The sequence below is a fragment of the Canis aureus genome, chromosome 8 (genome assembly GCF_053574225.1).
Source record: "Canis aureus isolate CA01 chromosome 8, VMU_Caureus_v.1.0, whole genome shotgun sequence".
In the NCBI taxonomy this organism is placed as follows: Eukaryota; Metazoa; Chordata; class Mammalia; order Carnivora; family Canidae; genus Canis; species Canis aureus.
In genome coordinates this window covers 27983631-28006223 of record NC_135618.1, presented here as the reverse complement: position 1 = coordinate 28006223, position 22593 = coordinate 27983631, and the positions used below count along the sequence as shown (strand labels likewise).

The 22593-nt window shown below is 41.0% G+C and overlaps 1 protein-coding gene across 12 annotated transcripts in view; it reads right to left on the bottom strand.

Moving 5' to 3' along the window:
• The window catches only part of CDC14A (cell division cycle 14A), a 250286-nt gene that overhangs the window by 193566 nt on the left and 34127 nt on the right, over nucleotides 1-22593 (bottom strand). For 11 of the 12 annotated variants that reach the window (XR_013384557.1, XM_077905614.1, XM_077905615.1 and 8 more), the window contains one exon: nucleotides 13394-13486. Coding sequence is in view for 11 of the 12 variants with exons in the window: in XM_077905614.1 (XP_077761740.1) it covers nucleotides 13394-13486 (93 nt within the window). In the remaining variant the exon portion in view is untranslated. Of the gene's footprint in view, nucleotides 1-13393; nucleotides 13487-22593 lie in introns of those variants that run through there. The other variant, XM_077905617.1, reaches the window with a different exon arrangement.

Genomic DNA, 22593 nt, shown 5'->3' with positions numbered 1-22593 from the left:
TTCAGGCTGAGGTAACGCTTTCCTAGTCCCACTATTCACCCCGATTAACTGTGAATTTGCTAACTACACCCCTGGCTTTGGGTCCTCATCATAAAAGCTTGGTTTCCCATAATAAAAACTCAGGAACCCTATAAGCATTTGTCATGGGGTGGGGGCGGTGAGAGGAGGTGGGTACAGGGGACCCAGGGCTGAGGCAGAGAAGCAATAAAGAGAACAAAGAAAGACACACGGGTCAGGATGGCGCTGACATAGGAACCTAATAGCTGACATGTGCGCGGCTAAATTTACCCATGCGGTCGCCAGGATTTGGGCCTTAGAATCACTCCACACACCGCAACCCCAACAGGAGCTCCTCCTTTATTTAAAACTTCAAAAAAATAAAATAAAATAAAACTTCAGAAAATACATGTGGAGAGGGCTTTTTAATTTCATTTCACTGTCCATTATGGGGGAAAGGCTACTGTTTTACTCACTAGGTCAAGTAGAAGAGATTTCTTGAAATGAAACTTACATAGATTAAAATTATGCATTCCAAAACTTTTATAAACCTAAGGTTTAGATTAGATATCACCAAGTGCCTAAGGCATCACATACCATCAACACAAATATAGAAACTATGCGGGATGAGACACTTCATAACAGGCCCGGAGACCGGCTAGGCGCTGGCTCCTTGGGACCCCCAGGGCTGACCCAAATTCAGGCTTCTCTCACTCAAGGTTGTCACAAGTGAATAAACACACATTTTGGCTGCCAGGAAGAAAGGGATGCGTAGGAGCTTGAGGGAAACATAGTGATTCAAATGAAAGTGAGATAAGAAAAGACAGATTGCATTATTCGAGGTCTTAAAACAAACTCCGCTCTTCCCAACCATCAAGTATCAACTGAATCAGCAGCATGTGAAAGCCAGCTGGACATCTTGATATTTAGACAGTGGAGGCTTCTGAGAAGTTCAGAACACTTTCCATTTTCCCGAGGCTGTTCATGCTTAATCGTGGGCTAACCCACACAGTCACCTGTGTACTCAGTGCCAAAAACTAATATTCTAAAAAACATGCAAATACATTTCAGATCTCAGCCTAGTAAGCAGATTCTGCAATGGCTGTGTTTTGCAAACTGCAGGTAACAGCAACATCAATTTAATGGGGTAAAGATTTTTTTTAAGATTTTTTTTTTTAAATAAAACAGGACAGAATATGAAATGTCAGTATAACTCACTCATTGTAAAGGAAGAATTGCTTCCTGAACATTTTGTCACAGTTATACATGTGAATGGTGTGTGTATACTAAGAAGCAGTATAAAATATGATTCTTACTCTGGTTTATAGTGAAAAAAGCTTTGGAAAGCCCTGTCCTGAGATCCAGTCTCAACTACTTCATGTCACTCCTTGGTTCTCCTATTCTCCTGTCACTCCTGACATTCAGACGTAACCTAAGCTACCCATGGGCATCACCAAAAAAAGTGGGTGAAGAACTGCCACTGAATCTGGCTGGTACCCAAAGGTATTTGGGGTGTTAGCCCCATTAGCCAGAATAAAGCTCAGATGCCACCTGGAAGAGAAACTGCATAGCCGAAGGCTTTGTAACTGGAAATTTCTGCCCTTCCATACCACATGCTATTCTGAATCTTCTGCAGAGTATTATGGTTTTGACGTAGCATTATTCTCAGACTAGCCCTGCTCAATTACATGCTGTGGATCAATAAAACTCCAACTAGAAACTTGAGGATCTGGGTTCCAGTCTCTCACTTACTAGATTTGACCTTGGGCAGATACTGGATCACTCTGGGCTCAGATTCTCCAAATGAAACCTGAGAAAGCACGACTGGAGCAGAGAGACTTACCTCTAAGGTTCTGCAAAAGTGAGTCTACTTTTCCAGATTCACATACATTTACTTTAAACTCGAGAAAACCATAAACACAATCAAATGGATTCAGTATCTACGGTGGTTGTTTAGTAGCCAGCTAACGTCATCTGGTATAGAATTTGGAAGCACAATCTCCGGTTTCTATATGCATGTTCCAGTAAATGTTTCATTGCGTAGGAAGCCTACAGCGCCGCGCCTCACCGGGGACACGGTCCATGAGCTCACCGCCCTGCGCAGGGTGGGGGCTCAATGTCCCCCGAGCAGCTGCGGAGGCGGTGCTCGCGGCTCCAGCGCCGGCACAAGGTCAAGAAGGAGGCGCCCAGAAGGAGCGGGGCCCCCAACAGAGCGCACCTGGATGGAGCGCCGCCCCCCCCCGACAGAGCGCACCTGGACGGAGCAGGTCCCCCCCCACCCTCCGACGGAGCGCACCTGGAGCGCACCTGGACAGAGCAGGTCCCCCCGATGGAGCGGGCCCCGGACATAGCGGGCCCCCCAGACGGAGGGCACCTGGACAGAGCAGGTGCCCCCCCCCCATGGAGTGGGCCTCGGACGGAGCAGGCCCCCCAGACGGAGGACACCTGGATGGAGCGGGTCCCCCCGGACGGAGCGCACCTGGACAGAGCAGGTCCCCCCGATGGAGCGGGCCCCCCCGACGGAGCGCACCTGGACGGAGCAGGTCCCCCCCCACCCTCCGACGGAGCGCACCTGGAGCGCACCTGGACAGAGCAGGTCCCCCCGATGGAGCGGGCCCCGGACATAGCGGGCCCCCCAGACGGAGGGCACCTGGACAGAGCAGGTGCCCCCCCCCCCATGGAGTGGGCCTCGGACGGAGCAGGCCCCCCAGACGGAGGACACCTGGATGGAGCGGGTCCCCCCGGACGGAGCGCACCTGGACAGAGCAGGTCCCCCCGATGGAGCGGGCCCCCCAGACGGAGGGCACCTGGATGAAGCGGGTCCCCCCGACGGAGCAGGCCCCCCGATGGAGTGGGTTCCAGACGGAGCAGGCCCCCGGACCGAGCACACCCGTGGACAGAGCGGCCCGAGGCGGTGAAGACGCACCTGCGGGGAATCATCCTGCCCGACAGGTTGGAAAACGGCAAGACCTTCACCCAGGTGGAAATCAAGCCCGAGATGATGGGCCACGACCTGGCGACCTCTCCATCACGTGCGAGCCCGTGAGGCTCGGCAGCCCCGGCGTCCCGGCCACGCGCTCCTCCCACTTCGCCCCCTCAAGTAGCCGGTCCGGCCAATAAAGGCACCGACTTGTGCAAAAAAAAAAAAAAAAAAAAGTAAGTGACTCTGTTCTGTCCAGATGTTTGTATAAAATTGAACGGCGATGGCTCCGACTCCTGTGACTGCCAGGTGAGGCCCAGGCAGACATGCATAGGACACGCGGATAGTAGACGCCCGGGAGGGGCCCATCACGGCCCTCGCATCACACAGCGCAGACACATTTCACGTGACACTCTGATAAGTCTCTTCGAGGCTTCAGGTACCTCTTTTCAAAATTTTTCCATAAAAAATACATACAGTTGAAATTTTTAAAGATTCAACTCTTGGGGCAGCCCAAGTGGCTCAGCAGTTTAGCGCTGCCTTCGGCCCAGGGCCTGATCGTGGGGTCCTGGGATCGAGTCCCACGTCGGGCTCCCTGCATGGGGCCTGCTTCTCCCTCTGCCTGTGTCTCTGCCTCTCTCTCTCTCTCTCTCTCTCTCTCTCGGTCTCTCTGTCTCTCATGAATAAATAAATAAAATCTTAAAAAAAAAAAAAGGATTTTCCTCTATGGGAAAAAACTAAAACTCTGAGGCTAAAATTAAGACTCTCATTCATGATACTAATTTCAAATGGTTGTACATGTGAACAAAGCCCATTTCAGTTCTAAAATTCGAGAAAGTTATATAAAACATTTTGCCTTACTCAGTAACTTTAAAAGTATAAATTAATACCTGAAGACACTATGATTCTTGCTATTATTTTTATAATTAATCCTGAGTTCATAATTTAAGTACTACAGCTTTTAAATTACTCCATATTAAACTTTGAAGAATTGTGGAAGATTAACTTTCATTTATCAATGTTTTTATCAACATTATACATTCAGCCATTCACGCCACAAGTTTTTACTGAGCGCTTTTTATATGTCCTACACTGTTTTAGATGCTGAGGCTGTTGTGAGGAACAAAACACAATCCCTTCCCTTTAAAGGAAAAATAATAAACAAGTAAACACACAATTCCAAGCAGTGAAAAAGTACATCCCCTTAATTCAGTATATAAATGAAACAGACATAAGCTTTGGCATAGAGAACGTGTATACATGTCTTTTCAAGGTTCCTAAAATTCAAAAATTTGTGGGTAAACTGCAAGCATAGTGTATCAGCACTTAAATACAGTGTGTGCATGTGTGTGTATGCATGTTGTGTACATACATATGTAGGTGTATATAAATTTGTGAGCTTATTTACAGCATAGGAGAAGTTTGTTATCAGGATGCCAAAAGGAGAATAGAAAAAAAAACTGAAAAGATTTATTCAGTTAAACTTGAGAAACATACCTTTCACAAATGAAAAGCAAGCAGCTGATTTTCCTAACCCACAGCTAAACATCACATGCAAGGAGGGTCAAATGAAAAATAGTATTGTTCCTCCTTTATGCTGAGGACTGGGACCCCTGGGTGGCGCAGCGGTTTAGCGCCTGCCTTTGGCCCAGGGCGCGATCCTGGAGACCCGGGATCGAATCCCACATCGGGCTCCCGGTGCATGGAGCCTGCTTCTCCCTCTGCCTGTGTCTCTGCCTCTCTCTCTCTCTCTGTAACTATCATAAATAAATAAATAAAAAAAAAAAAAAAAAAAAAAAAGATATGCTGAGGACTAACAGAATTTCCAAATTCAAAGAGTTTAAAATTGAAAGTGCTCTATTATCTTAGGAAGCCTCACCTGCTTTTGAAACCACCAAAAATATAAGCCTACGAGGATAAAAGCCTGTCTGGCCCATTTACAGGCAATATCACAAAAGTGTTCTTGCCTATCAAGCTATAAAAGGAAGGAACTTGAAAACAGGAAATTGCCCTGCCTCAGCCTGATGCCACACCTCCCTTCCTCTCCACAATTTCCATAAGCAGAAGAAGCAAATGCTATCTGTGAGATGTAATGAGAAGCCACAGAGGTTGACAGTACACTAGTAGCTAACATCAACTTTATTACTGTTTTAATAAATATTTAAGGTAAACGCTTTTATTATTTTGAACCAATATTTTTCTTGATGATTTCACCTATGTTTTTTAGATAACATGTGCTTAACCTATAGCTTTTTTTTTTAAGATTTTATTTATTTACTCATAAGAGACACAAGAGAGAGAGGCAGAAACATAGGCAGAGGGAAAAGCAGGATCCATGCAGGGAGCCCGATGTGGAACTAGATCCCAGGACCCCAGGATCACAACCTGAGCCGAAAGCAGGCACTCAGCCACTGAGCCACCCAGGTGCCCCTAACCTATAGATTTCCCCCCCACACCCTTCTCAGGGATCTCCCAGGAGGACTCAGCTCTCCCCTAACCTATAGATTTTTAATGATAAACATTTCTGAAATTGCAATTTACAGATGAACTGTGAATTAGAGATTAAGGAAACTAACATACTTGTCCCAACCAATAAAAACAAAAACAAATTCAGAGTTAGTTTGCCTAGATTACCATTTTTCAATGGTTTAAGAGCATATTCATGAGCCATTTTTAAATAATACTATCCTGAATATATTTTTTTATATATTCGGTAGACCACTAGGTGTTGAATAATCATTAGATCCGTTATCAGCACTTCCTACGTATTCAGACATATGCTAGTACTTACTAACGTAGTACTTTGAAAAGTAACAGAATTTAAGGTATATGGACTTCCTAATTTCTCACAGAAACTTGGACTGATGGGTGTGATTTCTAGGGGTCTACATCTATTGATACAAATTGATTCACGGAAAGGACTTCTTTTTTATTTTTAAAGATGTATTTATTTAAGAGAGAGCGTACATGGGATAGGAGGGGCAGTGAGAGAGGGAAGGAATCTCAAGCAGACTCCCTGCTGAGCACAAAGGCCAACCCAGGGTTGGATCTCACTACCCTGAGATCATGACCTGAGCCAAAATCAAGGGTTAGATGCTTAACTGACTGAGTCACTCAGGAGCCCCAAAATGACTTCTTCTCTTAAAGGAAAGAAGAGACTGATACTTTTCAACTTTTAATGGCCCAAAAACAAGAAACAGGTTTTCAAAACACCAACTATTCAAAAGTTAATAAACCTACAAATAAATACAGTAAAAATAAATCTCATTAGTCAAAAAATGATTAGTAAAACAATGAGGTATCATTTTCACCAATTAGATTTCTATATCTTTAATGTCTATACCCAATATGCAAAGACACTGGAGACATCGTATAGTGCCAAATTTAGTACAGACTTACTTTAATATGGTAATATGCTCCAAGAACCTAAAAAATGGTTAGGGGCACCTGGGAGGCTCAATGGGCTCAATCCACAAAAAGAAACACTCATAATACCAAACGATATTCGTCACATTATAAGAAAATACTGCAAAGGAATCTAAAATGTTAAAAAAAATTAAAAAAACAATGGTATGCCCTCTAAATGGAATATTATTTGGTCATCTAAGTAGCAAAAAAGGCAAAACATATGCAGGCCAAATGAAAAAAGGTTCACAAAACTACACTGCAATTTATACTTAAGTGAATATTCAGGTTTAGAATGATGTTATTGCAGGAGAATTTTTCTACTTCTACAATGTGGTTATGCCACTTTTTAAATAAAAAAAAAACTAGTTTCAAATAAATTCACTGAATTACCCCCTTTTCAAACTAGATATTTAAAATATATTAATCATTTCCCAACCCCTCCACCCCCCCCCCCCCAAGAAAACATCTTCTCCTCCATGCACCTCCACTTACCCTCTCAATATCCCTTCACCAAATTAGCCTACTGGGGTTGGCCATCACTGATTCCTCCCTCTCCTCAGGTTTGACCCTGGTCCCCAAACACCCTCCCCAGAAGAATAACAAGAGTTATTCACCTTAGCATCCTCAACTCCCAGAACAAGGCCTCATGTATAAGGGCTAGAAAAACACTTGTTGATTTATATATTTATCCAATTTGGCTCCTATTGCACATTTTTCTCAATTATTTATTACTCATCTGTCCCCCATTTTAAGCCAGGCATTCATTCTTTTCTCTATGTTTCATTTTTTTTGTATTCCCCAGAGCCCACTACAGTGCTGGGTCAAGCTCATCTGAGCTAAATAAATATTTACTGAACTAAAGAATGCCTGAATACACAACTCAAAAATGAGAAATTTGCTTAGTTCAGACAGTTTCTACCTTTAAAATGCAAATAACATCCTAAAAGAAAATCTCACACCACACCTTCCAGTGATTTAAGCAATCAAAAGATTAACAACCATCTGAGTATCACTGAGCCAAGGAAGGATGTAAATGTAAAATAGGGTGGAAAGAAAGGCACAGGCTTCAGCTCTTGGGGAAGTCAGACAATAGCTCAGAAAACTTTCTGGAAGGACACACAACTTTTCTGCCTAGACCCACCAGCCATTCCTAAATGCTTAAAATGCCAAGGCACTGCCCCGGGACACCTTCATGATCATGACCTCCCCTTCAGTCCTCACCACAACTATGTTAGGTGGGGTGTTATTATCTCTATTTTAAAAATGGAAAAAACAGGAATTTGTATGAGTTAAATAGCTTGCTCAAGACATAAAACTAACAAGTGAATTCGAGGGTGAACCCGTGGCTCTGCTCAAGCCGCTGCTCTCAACCACTGTGCCAGGTGGAGAATGGCTTCTTTGCAATTAGTAGTAGACTTAGAGATAGAATATAACTACTAAGGCGTTAAGTGTAGTCTACAGAATAAATAGCAGACACAGACATGATTACAAAGTCTACAAACCCTCGCCTTGTCATCTCTAATTCAGACATGACATCTGGCTCAGCCCAGTTCCAGTTAATCCATAATTAGACCCCTTATTAGCAATGTGAGGACTTAACAAGTGGGTTAAAGAAAACACATTGCAGTTACAGCCTCTGCTTAAGCACCCTCTGCATATCTGGGGGCGGGGGGAGAAATCTTAATTCTTTAACTCTGCACTTCATTTTCTAAGCTAAACCATCATACGTACTGTAACGTCTCACACATATTATTTTTCCAATCCTCCAGTCATCATGGGCCTGATACAAATCCTCCTTGACCTCTTTATCATAGTTCTGTGAACTGAAAGCAAGATAGTAACTTGTGAGGATTTGGTCTTTAAGCATGTAGCAAGAAGCTAATTAATTCATGCTTATAATATCTTAGGGCCTATTTTCTTCGAACTCACATGAGAGTACTGTAGTTGCCACTAAGATCCCAGCATCCTGACCCCTAACGCCAACAATGCACTGAGTATTATCCTAGAAGGGAAACACCTTCCCAACAAAGTTAATCACTTCTTAAAATCTGTGCCCTTCATCTCAAGAAGTATAATGTCACAGCTTAGGTATAAAGTGATACTTCATCAGTAGGGACTTCCCTGAAATGGTGCCTGTCATCTATCTGTTCAGTGTCACGGTGATCTCCAGTGGCCACATCATTCTAGCAACCCCAGCTTTAGAATCACCCACAGAGAAGGGTTTGTGGATTTCCTACTGAACATGATGTTCTATATTTTATCACCTTCTTAATACTCATGACAGTTCTATGAGATAAAATGTATAAAGGCTCTTCCCTACTTAGAGATAAGAAAATAGAAACACAAGCTTGTGTGACATACTTAAAGTCCTGATCTAATGGAGAAAACACAGGCAAAGCCCTGACTCTGTAAGTGCATGTTTGGCACAAGATGTCAAACTCAAAAGCAAAATATGATAGCTGCAGAATAATATGAATGTACCTAATACTACTGAGCTGTACACTTAAAAAAGTTAAGACTCATCCCAAGAAAAAAAAATGTTTTTGCCACTATATACGGTGACAAATGTTAACTGAACTTATCATGGTGATCATTTTTCAATACATACACATATTAAATCATTACATTGTACACCTGAAAATAATGTTATATCAGTTAAACTTCAATTTAAAAAAATAATTAAAAAGAAAGAAGTGGCTAAGACAGTAAATTTTATATGCGTGTATTTTACCACAATTTTTTTAATTGGGAGGGAAAAAGGTTTATCCAAAAAAAAAAAAAAAGGCAAAGTAATGATGTGACTTTGGGTAGCAGGTACCGCCCTTGGACTCTGATCCCTGCTTTAATTCTGCATCTTTAAAGGCCATAGTTGGCTTGGTCAAAATTACAACATTCTGGTAATGAGGAAGAAACCATGTTACAGTTTATGTCCAATTTGATCACTTTCAGTTTCCCTCTAAAGTTACCTAAAGGAAGTCACCTTCCTTCCTTCTGCATTCATTGCGTAGATACTTATGGAGCACCTACTATGTGCAGGGCATGGTTCAAAGCTGATGTTCAGCATCCAAAAACCAAAATAGTTGCATTATCAGTTGCTAAGTAGCTATGGCCTGCAGCATCCCATGCCCCTCCACGCTGGCCACCTCATCTCTTCCCTGGGACACCCCCGTCCCTGGACTTCCCCATGACTCAGCATAACAGGAAGGCTCCATGGTGGCGAGCTTCCAATTCAACTGGTGAATGCCTGGGCCTAACCCCTTGTTAAGTGTTTTATCACCTCCCAGACACAGCAACGAACAGAATAGACAGGGTTCCTACCCTCTAGTCTAGAAAAGAGATAATAAACAACTAAATACATAAACAAATCAGATCATTTCAAAGAGTAGAGTGCTGTAAAGAAAACAAAATGACAATGGACTAGAGGGTGACTGGGCTGAGGGGAGCAGAGCAAAACTTGAGAGGAAGTCTCTCTGAGGAAGTGACATTACAAGGAATCAGGAATGCAAAGGTCTCAGGTAAAAACACTCCAGGGAGAACAGAAATGTCAAGGCCTTCTGGTGGGAATAAGCTTGAGATTCTCACGGTTAGAAGGCCAGTGTGATAGGGGCATCTTGAGCAAGGAGAATACAGAGGTAGACAGGGCCAGATCAGGGAGGATCTTACTGGCATTGGTAAGGAGGTTGAATTCAATGCCAAGAACAGTGAGCAAGCACTAGACAAATTTGAAACAGGGCCATGAATGATCTAATTTATATTTTTAAAAGATCACTCTGACAATTGTGTGGCAACTCTGATTAAACAAAAGCAAGAGTGAAAAAGGAAACAAGTGTACGATGCTCCGGTGGTAACCCAGGTGGACAGCCACAGTGGCTGGAGCTATTGGACAACAAGAGATGGAAAGAAGTATTCTGACTCAATATATGTTTTAGAGGCAGAGCTGACCACACCTACTGAGAAGTCTAATGTGGGATGGCGAAACAGGAAGAATGAAAATGACTGCTATCCTTGTTTGTTTCAGCAAGCCACTGATGGTGGTCCACTTACTAAACAGGCAATGACTGTGGCAATAAACAGGTTCAAGGAGAGAAGGAATAAAAGCCTGTATTGTCACAATAAGCATGAGATACCATTTAGATTATATAATGTGGAGATACAAACATGTAGTTGGATATTTGACCTTAATAACAGGAAGTTTCCCCCAGAAAATTATGGCTTATCCAAACAGCAACATTTAATACATGTATAACTTCAAATGCAAATGACTGACTCTCTTCTTACAAAACTTGTGCCGACAATTAAGTGCATATACACAACACGAAGTAAGACACACAATTCTCTTTAAGGAAAGAATACAATTCTTGGCTTTCATTTTTATTAAGTATTATGTCAAAAAGCCTCCTGGGGAATGCATTTCCAAAATTGGGAAAAAAATCAATTTGGAAATGAATAATACAAGAATAATTACTTTACATCGCTTCTCTGGACTGTAATGAGCGTGTAAGGCAAGCTCGTGCTGCCCTCAGCACTTCTTCAACCCTGCTGAGACTGCTTTCCCGTCATTTGGTTGCATTAAAGTGGTGGAAACTTCCGTACTAGATGTATTTTATCCCAAGCTCAATGCGTCTATTGTGACCTAACTTCGTTTTAAAACTCTAGAGGTGTCATGATGAAATTAAGGATGAAACCAGAAATGGAAAGAACAAGCATTAAGAAGGAAAGAAGAGAGGGGAGGCAAGAGGGCAGGGAAGGAGGGAAGGAGAGGCGAGAGCAGCAGATGACCTCTTCCTGACGGCAATGCCTCATGACCGAGGACTCCCGGAGACGATGCTCATGCAACATCACAAAACCCCTCAGGAAAGACACGCCTGGTAAATGGCTGGAATCCAGAGGTTATTACCAGCTCTCCATATTCTAAATAGTGTCAATTATCAGTTTCAAATGAGTAATAATTAGTGCAAAGTGAAAACTAAGCACTTCAGCTTACCAGCGCTTCACCGAACCTTCCTGCCAACAGCCAGCTTTTCGTGGATGCTTTTCAAATACAAGCAACAGTCTGGCTGGCACTACAAATAATCCTCGTGTCCTCCGGATTGGAAGGAAACTTAGAGGTCATTATATCCAACCCTATCGTTTTACAGATAAGGAAACTAAATAAAGCAAAGAGAGATAAAGTGGCTTACCCATCATCCCAGAGCCACTTCGGGATGAAAAAATGTTTTTCTGATTCTTAGGATCCTTGATCATGATCATACCATGCTGCTTACAGAGTGAGAAAGACAAGTGCCACCAGGGATGGCCCCAGGCTTTACCAGAGCTACATCAGAGGGGGAAAAGACGGGCAGAGCTGGACATTTCAGCCCTGGAAACAAGGCCCCAGCCTGCAGGGAGGCTGTCCACCACCTGCCACCATGCTCAGCCTACACCCTACAACAGCTGACAGTCTTTCCAATGCCACCCCTGGGCTTTTTCTCCCAGAGCTATTGGTTTTATGTGGCAGACTGGGATGTACAGTCAAGATCTTCAGAGGAAGGCCCTTGAAAGGTCACACAGCAGTGTGCTGCCAAGCCTCAGAGCAGCATAGACCCTCCCCAAGGACGACGAGAAAGGACACCTCTCTCCCCTGCCTTCAGACCGGCATATTCCTAAGTAGATCCCACACGTCCCTAAAAAGCTATTAGAGGTTACAAATGAGTTTGAGTCCTGATGGCTTCTGCCTTCCAAGTTTTTGCCCAATCCCAGTATATATAGAAAATTCTAAAAATAGTCACACCAAAACTCTGTACCACATTCACATGGAACTCACACTTACATCTTAGTACTTACAGAGAACAAAAGTTCCAATCAAGATTATTTTAGGAAAGTCTTGTCCATCATTAGGAAGTTGTAATATATGCAGCATTTATATTTGGTTTGCCTACTGCAAACACATGTATACATTAATAAATGGGTTGATAAAAAAATAATAATAACCCTCCCTCCATGCAATCTATGATTTCCTCTTTTGCAAAAAAGAAACACCTTAACAGTCTTTAAAAGTCTTACACTAGGGGCACCTGGGTGGCTCAATGGTTGAGCATCTGCCTTTGGCTCAGGGTATGATCCTGGGGTCCTGGGATGGAATCCCACATCAGGCTCCCCACAGGGAGCCTACTACTCCCTCTGCTTATGTCTCTGCCTTTCTCTCTGTCTCTCTCATAAATAAATAAATATAAACTTAAAAAATTTTTTTTCCACTCTACTGGGGCACCTGGGTGGTTCAGTGGGTTAAGTATCCATCTCTTGATTTTGGCTCAGGTCATGATCATAGGGTTGTGGGGCTGGGCCTAGCATGGAACCTGCTTAAGATTCTCTCTCTCCTCATCCCTCTGCCCTCCTTTCACCCCTCTCTCTTGAAAAAAAAATGAATCTTCCCCTATAGAGGTGACCTGGTGGCTCAGTCCATTATGTGTCCAACTCTTGATCTCAGCTTAAGTCTTGATCTCAGGGTTGTAAATTCAAGCTCCATGCTGGGCATGGAGCCTACTTAACAACTAAATAAATAAAAATAAAAATATTCCACTATGTATCTTTTCTCTAGAAATATTCTTTCTGGATAGTCTCTTTTAAAAAAACATCTATACAGGGATGCCTGGGTGGCTCAGCAGTTAAGCATCTACCTTCAGCTCAGGTCATGATCCCAAAGTCCCAGGATTGAGTCCCACAATGGGCTCCCTGCATGGAACCTGCTTCTCCCTCTGCCTATGCCTCTGCCTCTGTGTGTGTGTGTGTCTCTCATGAATAAATGAGTAAAATCTTTTTAAAATATTAATTAATTAATTAATTAATTAATTAAACACCCATACAACTGTGGAATCCAAGCTACCCATTGCAGTTCTAAGATTCTCTCATAACCTGGGGGTTAAACAGCCCATGGATAGTAGTTCACACTTTCGGTCCCACATCCATTCCCAGGGTGCTAGGAATTTTCCCAGTCTCTCAAATCCCCTAAAAGAGTGGCCTGGATTTTATTTGACAGTGTTAGTACTCCATTGGCCTGATTATAGAAAATAATCATGAAAAAGTACTTACGGCATAAGCACCTATCAAAAATGCTGCATTTGCCCTTTTCCGTTGATCAAAACAGGTGTAGTGCACTATTTTCTTTCTTGATAAACTGTATGACTAAAAAGAGGGAATAAAAAGAGTGTAACCATAGAGACAATGCTAAAACATGCAGAAGATAAACATCATCAACTTCCAAGATGTGTCACAATCAGTGGAATCTACCAAATTTCATTTCTACAGCATTTGTTCATGAGCTTGTAAAGGGTGGAGGGTTCCTTTTCACAGCCCAATCATGATGCAGATTTGACAATAGAACAAATATTTCTCTCCAAGAAGGGAGACATACAATGGGAAATAGTTAAATTATTGCCATCTTTATTAGTGGGAACATTTTTGAAGATTTACTCTAAATCTTTTATGTAAAGTCTATTCATCTTTTTTCTTTTTAATTTTTATTATAAAGTATAGTTGACATACGATGTTTTATTAGTTTCAGGTGTACAACATAATATTCCACAATACTATAGATTAGTCATTGTTCACCATGGTAAGTATAGTCACCATACAACATTATTACAACTTCATTGATTATGTTTCCTATGCTATACTTTTCATCTCCGTGACTTATTTTATAACTGAAAGTCTGCACCTCTTTATCCACTTCATCTATTTCACTCATCCTCCCACATCCCTCCTCCCTGGCAGTCACCAGTTTATTCTCTGTATTTGTAAGTCTGAGGGCTTTTTGTTATTTGTTTGTTCATTTGTTTTGTTTTTTAGATTCCACATGTAAGTGAAATCATATGGTATTTGTCTTTCTCTAACTTATTTTACTTAGCACAATACTCTCTAAGTTTATCCATGTTGACACAAATGGCAAGTCCTTTTTTAAAGACTGAGTAATAATTTATCCTTGCTCTTTTCCTATGCTATATCCACTCCCAGAATAGTCATCTGTACTTTTGATATTTTAGTTTATTTTTAAGTGTGTCAATCAATCTATTGATCATATTATACTAATATTAACAGAGCATCAATACTTAATATTTTCTTTCTAGAATGTTCTATTAAAAAAATTCCTTTCACTTATCTGAAAATAAATAGTTAATGGGAAAAGATGAATCATCAAAAGGCCAGAAACAGCAAACATCTTAATACAATAACCATATATTACATTCATGGATTCAAACAGTTATTAAGCACCTGCTATATGCCATGCAATATGCTGCATGCTCAAGTATTAACTAAATCCAAAAATTAGCAACTTGGTATGCTGTATACATGCTGAACATGAAAAAAAATACATAAGTAAAAAGATCTAAGATGAAATCAAAGTATCAATCAAACTCAAATATACATAAAACAATGAGAACACTGATGCAACTATATGAAATCTGCTCAACTTCCTCATATTTCAAAAGTTACAGCATTTTGACAAATGTTTTTCAAAATACAGAAACATAGCTACCTTTTAACATTTGTCTATAAATTCAAACAGACTGTAAAAGTAGTTTTTATGCCTTACACATTGAGACCACAACCCACAGGACACCTGCTTTTATAGCACATTTACAAATGTAAGAAACCTCAACTACCTACCCTTCTTCATTAACTCTATTTTCTACAAGGAAAAGAAACTCTTTCAACTCTGATGGCTATTCTACATGAAACTGCAACACTCTGGCTTTAATGTAACCACAGAAAAGTAGCTATAGGTATTCCAGCAATGAACCTGGAAACTCTCACCATCCCTTTAGGCATTTCCTTCCTAAGCAAGAATCACATATTCTGGAGTGCCTGGGTAGCTCAGTTGGTTAAGCATCTGCCTTCAGCTTGGTCATGATCCCAAGGTCCTGGGATAGAGCCCCAATATCAGGCTCCTTGCTCAGCAGGGAGTCTGCTTCTTCTTCTCCCTCTCCTTCTGCCCCTCTCCCCACCCCCACTCCTGCTCTCTTTTTCTCTCTCAAATAGATCTTTATTTTTCTTCAAGATTTATTTATTTATTTATACATGAGAGACACAGAGAGAGAGGCAGAGAGACAGGGAGAGGGAGAAACAGGCTCTCACAGGGAGCCCGATATGGGATTCGATTCCGGATCCTGAGATCACACCCTGAGTCAAAGGCAGACGCTCAACCGCTGAGCCACCCAGACATCCCTAAATAAAATATTAATTTTAAAAAAAATCACGTGTTCTGAAAATGGCATTGCTCTCTTAAACTGAATTTTATTTGTTTTTTAAAGATTTTATTTATTCATGAGAGACACAGAGGCAGAGACCCAGGCAGAGGGAGAAGCAGGCTCCATGCAGGGAGCCCGATATGGGACTCGATCTGGGGTCCCCAGGATCACACCCTGGGCTGAAGGCGGTGCTAAACCGTTGGGCCACCGGGGCTGCCCTAAACTGAACTTAAAGAGTTTGCCTCAAAGTGGGTCTCATTACCAAAGTCCTTATTTCCAGACTGACTTATGAAAATATCCCTATGAAATAAAGCTTTAAAAATACATTTTATTCTGGAAAGCTCCTGGGTAGCTCAGCGGTTGAGCTGCTGCCTTCGGTTTAGGGCATGGTCCAAGTCCTGGAATCAAGTCCCACATCAAAAATAAAGAGCCTGATTCTCCCTCTGCCTATGTCTCTGCCTCTCTCTGTGAAGGATAAATAAATAAAATCTTTTAAAAAAAATACATTTTATTCAATTCAGTTCAGTCAATGCACTAAAGTTATCTAAAGACTTCAGGATCACTATCAATGGTACTGTCAACTGTCTCCTTTTTTTCTCAATTTGTTGTTTGTTTTTTTAAGATTGATTGATTGATTGATTGATTTTTGAGAGAAAGAGCACACAAGCACAGGTGGGAGGGAGAAAAGAAGAGAGGCAGACTCCCCATTGAGCATGGAGCCCCCTGTGGGGCTCCACCTCATGACCCTGAGATGCTCAGTGGAGAATTGGCTTGAGATTCTCTTCCTCTGCCCCTCCCCTGCTCATTCCCTTTCTCTAATAAATAAATAAATAAGTCTTAAAAAAAAAAAAATAGAGTCGGATGTAAAACTGACTGAGCCACCCAGATGCCCCGGCTTCTTCAATTTGAAACCATTGTCTCCTAGACATTTCCTTTTGTTATTTTATTATTTGTTTGTTGGTCTGTTAGTTTATTTTTGTCACTTATTGTTCTCCATCAATAAGTTAGGCTTGATTTACTGAAAGGAGAGTCAAGGCCTTTAAAGCCTAAGCATATTTTGTGGTATAAGACTGCCTTACACAGGCCAGCCCCCACAAACATGAGTCATGCTGAGCATAAGGACCCAGCTCTTCTGGCTCCCAGCCTCTCAATAATTACATTTCCCTGCTCCCTAAAACACCTATGGAGAAGAAAATATCCACAACTGATTCAGAAGTTTGGATTGTCTGTTTTGATGCCCTTTTCCACTAAGAATTTAGATTTCACAACAAACTGTTGCTATCATTTAATGATGTGGAATTAAACTTATTTTATAAATCCACTGGGACAAACTCATAATGCTGTGCTTTTGTCACCAAGAGTCTTTTGGGTTGTTTTCAAACATTTTGCATTTGCTTGGTTTTTGTTTTTCTTACTCTTATTCTAAAGTATATGGAGGGGATCCCTGGGTGGCTCAGTGGTTTGGCACCTGCCTTTGGCCCAGGGCGTGATCCTGGAGCCCCCGGATCGAGTCCCGCATCGGACTTCCTGCGTGGAGCCTGCTTCTCCCTTTGCCTGTGTCTGTGCCTCTCTCTCTCTCTCTCTCTCTCTCTCTCTCTCTGTCTATCATGAATAAATAAAATCTTTAAAAAATATATTTAAAAAAATAAAGTATATGGAATATTCTTTAGTATATGTTGCAGAGACCATCCTGCAACAGAAACTGTGAAGCTACAGGATGAAATTCTAAAGGAAACTTTCTTTTCACTATAAATCTACAAATTTGGGGGGATCCCAGGGTGGCTCAGCGGTTGGTTTAACACCGCCTTCAGCCCAGGGCCTGATCCTGGAGACCCAGGATCGAGTCCCATGTCAAGCTCCCTATGTGGAGCCTGCTTCTCTCTCTGCCTGTGTCTCTGCCTCTCTCTCTCTGTCTCTCATGAATAAATAAAACCTTTTAAAAATAAATAAATTTTAAGTAAATATAGTACAAATTAAACTTTTAAGGACTTTAGAAGAATTTTTAAACCTTACAAGCTTTCAGAATGACATCAGATAAAGAATATTCTCACAAAATACACCTACAAATCTTAACTATTTTAGAATATCTATTAGAAGCTGCCTATAGGATAGAAACCATTTTTTTTAACATTCATCACCATGTATAATTATAAAATCTTTTTCTTGTGACGAGAACCTTTAAGCAACTTTCTCTTAGCAACTTTCAGATATACAATGTAGTATTATTAACTATGACCATAATGCTGTACATTATAATAACTGGCTTTTTAACTACAGCTTTCTGATTTTTAGGAAATTTTTAAGCTCCTAGTATTTACCTCACTTAGATGTTTTGGGACTTCAATTGTTTTTCTCAATTACATCTCAAAAACATTACAGTAAAGCAACGATCTGCTTAGTGAAGCTTGGCCAATATCTCCCAGGTCAGAACACATAGGTTAAGTTATCACTCAAGTAATCAACACTAATTCACAATAAACGATCATAGAGAAAAATCTTATGTCTCACTGGCCTTTGTCCTAATTTCCTTCCTGGCCACAGCCAAGCTTCCCTCTTATAGATCATCTTGCCCCAGTCTTATACCAGCAATGCTTTTGGAACATAGCAGATATTCTGATACTGGAATGAAAACTTTCAAGAAGGGGCACTTGGGTGGCTCAGTGGTTGAGCAGCTGCCTTTGGCTCAAGTAGTGATCCCAGGGTCCTGGGATCAAGTCCCGCATCAGACTCCCTGCAGGGTGCCTGCTTTTCCCTCTGCTTATGTCTCTGCCTCTCTCTGTGTGTCTCTCATCAATAAATAAATAAAATCTCAAAAAAAAAAAAAAATCCCAAGGATGGGGTGTGTGGCTGCCTCAGTCGGTAAAGCATGAAACTCTCGATCTCAGGATTGTGAGTTTAAACCCCACGTTGGGTGTAGAGATTACTTACAAATAAAAAAAATGTTTTAAAAAATGACCTACTACATATTAAAGCACTCCAAGAGAAACAATACTATCCATTGGCTAGTATTGTTGACTCAAGTACCTTTAGAGAAACATCCTTGAAGAAAGATCTTCAAGATCTTTCCCGGAGGAACTTCCACAGAGGAAGAAAAAAGCACAGTTGTCTACAGACAAGAGGACTCTATTTTATGAAGAAGCCCAGTAGATATTTTCTCAGATTTGCCCTAACACCAAGAGCCTCCAAACTGAACTGCATCTTCCTTACTTTGGCCCAATTCCTCTGTGGTTGGGTGTGCTGACTAGACCCTTCAAGGAGACCACTTGCAGAGGCACCTGGGTGGCTAAGTCAGTGAAGTGTCAGCCTTCACTCCAGTCATGATCTCAGGGTTCTCAGGGTTCTGGGATTGAGCCCTGAATCCAGCTCCTTGCTGATACAGGCCTTGCCTCTGCCTCTCTCCCTGCTTGTTCTCTCTCTCTCTAATAAATAAATAAAATTGTTTAAATTAAAAAAAAAAAAAAGGAGAGCAAAAAAAAAAAAAAAAAGGAGAGCACTTGCAAAGTTAGACCATCAACTCTGGCTTCAGTGAGCTATCTGCTCTATTCCAGATACTTTTTGCTATACATGAGAAGTTCAGAGATTACAAAAACACTGTGTACAATAGCAAAGTAAAGTTAGAAACTGGTAAAACAAATTAACATAGACTTAAATATAAAGCGGAGGATATCACAGAAGGAATACTAAGACCTCTGGACTACTTGCATGCTCTGCAGCACGCTTGCATATGACCAATTACAAATGATAACCTGTAGCCCCTATCCACATATATTTTAGATTTCTATCTAGAAACTAGTCATAGCCTTCAGAACCTTCTAAGCCTAAGTGGACATAGCCAGCCCTCTATAATAACCACAGCTAACATTTATTACTACATTCCATCATTTCCTAAAGCATAGAAACATACCAGAGGGGTCCAATTTGACCTGACACAGTGTGACTCCCAAACCAGAAGTCCTGGGCAAGGCTTAAGTACCATGAGAATTCTGTGTCTCTCTTTTACCAACAGAACAAGAGCCAGGACCCAGAGAGGGCCTGGCTTATCACATTAGGCCAATATTTCCTATATCAGATCACAGAGTTGAGTTCTTTCAGCAAGTATGGTAGATGGAAGAAATCCAGAACTCTCTCACTGAGTTTGATAGTTTGTGTAAATCGCAATTATAAGGACACAAGTTTCATGGTTCAAAATTTAAATAATTCTCAGGCCAATACGGGTGCCTGGCTGGCTCAGTCAGTGGAGCATGTGACTCTTGGTATCGGGGTTGTGGGTTTATGCCCTGTGGTGGGTATAAAGATTACTTAAAAATAGAAATCTTCCTTAAAAAAAAAAGAAAGAAATGAACATGAATTTTAAAAAATAATTGGCCGAATTAGTTAATACTACTAAAACTTTTCAGAAATAAAAAACAATTATCAATCTAAATTATATTGTTATTCTATTTCATCCTGTTAATAGAGTGGTTGAGCGTAACCTAGAGGGCTTATTAAAATACAGATTGCTGGGCCTGAGATTTTTATTTCTAACAAGTTCCTCAATGATGTTCATGTTGCTGGTCCAGGGACAGAACACTGTTACCTGCTATGCCACTGCACAAAAATGTAACTGGGTCACCCCTGGAAATGTTTTATATGGCTCCTAAAACACGTCCATTTGGTTAGGTAGCCCCCAAAGACATATTTAAATTATCTTAGGAACTCCAAATCATGCCATATGCCTTTTAAAAGCATGTTATAAAAAACACATTTCCCCAGATTCCTCAGAAAACTGTTATCACAATTCGGAAATTCTTGCATTCCACCTTAGGAAAAGTTCCTTTAATGATTCAGTAACTAAACTCCCTTAAATGGCATTATTCCAGAGGTTCCAAGTTCAGATGCCTTCAGGGGCCAAGAATTTGAAGTGGGTCAGTTGGTAAACTAGAGAAGCATGCTGCATGCCGCATCTCAAGCAGATTTAGCTCCAACCTCCTACTCCCATGTAGGAATCTGGGCCCATAAACAGGTATTTTAATATTTAAGATAAGTCAAAAATCCAGAATTAAACGAAAATTTTCATGAATTACAGATGCAAACCGTAAACTCAAAATCTTTGAACAGCATTTATCCCTAAGAAAACAATACTGAACTAAATCCAACCCACAGGCAACCAGTTTGCCGGAATACTGTGGCTGAAGAAACTTCTATTGGTTCTATCGGCATGAATTGAGCAGCTGCTGTGTGTCAAACACAGTGCTGAACAATGTAGTAACAAGGGGAGCAGAAACTCAGTCTCTAGCCTCATAAACATTCACAGTCTAATGAATATTTGATGCTAACCAAGGGAGAAATATTGGCCAAGGCTTATTACAAACAAAAGAGAACAGCTACCTAGGGATGCATTCATAACAGAGCAAGGACCAATGGAATGATCTTAATTACAGGTACAGTAATTATTTCCTTTAACAAGGTAAAAAATAGTAGATAAAAGGTAAAATGTATTAAATATCTACCAATTAATATAATCAAATCTATAGAAATTTCCAAATCTGGACTGCTTACCTGAGAGTCAGAGTTTTACCACTGTTATGTAAATCATGACAAGTGTGCAATCTAGCATATAAACGTTTAACGGTACTTGTAATAAACCAAAGTACGACGACCACTATGAGAGAGCAATATAAATTAAGATGAGGGTATTGACCCCAGTGAGACATTTCCTATCTCATAAAAGAAAGCTATGTGAAAGGTTGCATTCTGGAGGGCTCACTCCTGGAGAAAAACAAGCCAGCAACTCAGAGAAAATGTTGACATGCTACACGAATCACAAATAGCCCAGGCTATCCTTGAATGGTGGTGACATATACAAATCATGCACTTCTTCAGCTTAGGACAGGAGACCACCAACTACTCAACCATTCAAAAACAAAAGGTGGTGCAAGGTGGTGTAATTAAGCTCAAAGACAAAACACATACACACACAAAAGAGTTAAGCATAATTTAGAAAAATGGGTTTTTAAGCAGCCTTTTGGTAAAGTTGTTTGCCATGCTTAAGAGTAAAATCTTCAAGTCATTTGGCTAGAACACCATGTTTAGTTAACCTGTGTGAACCAGCCTGATAGAGCTAAGGAAGACATTAGTGCAGCCCGGACAATATGCTCTTTAATAAAATATAGAGCCCATGCACTGCCCTAAACAAGCAAGCTCTGCCAGTGATGGCACTCAGATTAAGTAGATTATAGCATGGGGGCCATGGTGACCAAGGCATCATTCTCTTACAGGTGACTAGGCTAGCCCAGTAAGGGCCGCAGCAATCAGCGTCTCCAAAGCAATCAGTTGTCATCTCATTGCAAAAGCGATAAAATGAACAGGTCTTCCTGTCAGCAGCCATGACCTCTACATGTTTTACCTCCAACTTTCCCAGGAAAGGGATATTCTTGAAAATTTTCTTTGGCTGTACAAAACAAAATATGGTTTTTATTTTATTTTATTTTATTTTTTAGCTAAAACAAAATAGGCTGAGCAGTTTCTTAAAAAAGAAAAAGGTATCTCTGTACGGTCTGTACAAACCCATACGTTTAAAAAAAAAAAAAAAACAAACCCATACGTTTCATTAATGAAATGGCACACTTGATCAGAGTAGAAGTCAAATTATCAAAGAAAAGTTGCTCATAAAGATTATTTGACCACGATGATAATTTAGTGGATGGCATTCGGGGATTCTCCATTAAACGAGGTCTTCTTGCCTGTGGATTTCTGAATGGGCATCGAGAAAGACTCCATGCTTGGCAAACTCTAAGTATGCTCACTCTCATGTGGATTAACAGTCTTAGAACCCCTGATGCCTCTTTAAACTACCTGAACTGTCTCCAGAACGTAACTAGCTTTTCTTCCCCCAAAAGCCCATGAACCTGAAACAGAAGATAACTTCATGAAGAAATCTCAACAGGTTTTTATAGTTAGAATTAGAGGGTGGTCCGATCATTATATCAAAAGAGTTCTTGTGTACAACCACCTGATACCATGGCAGGTGCCTGGTTAGCGGATAGGATTACTGCACTGATTCAT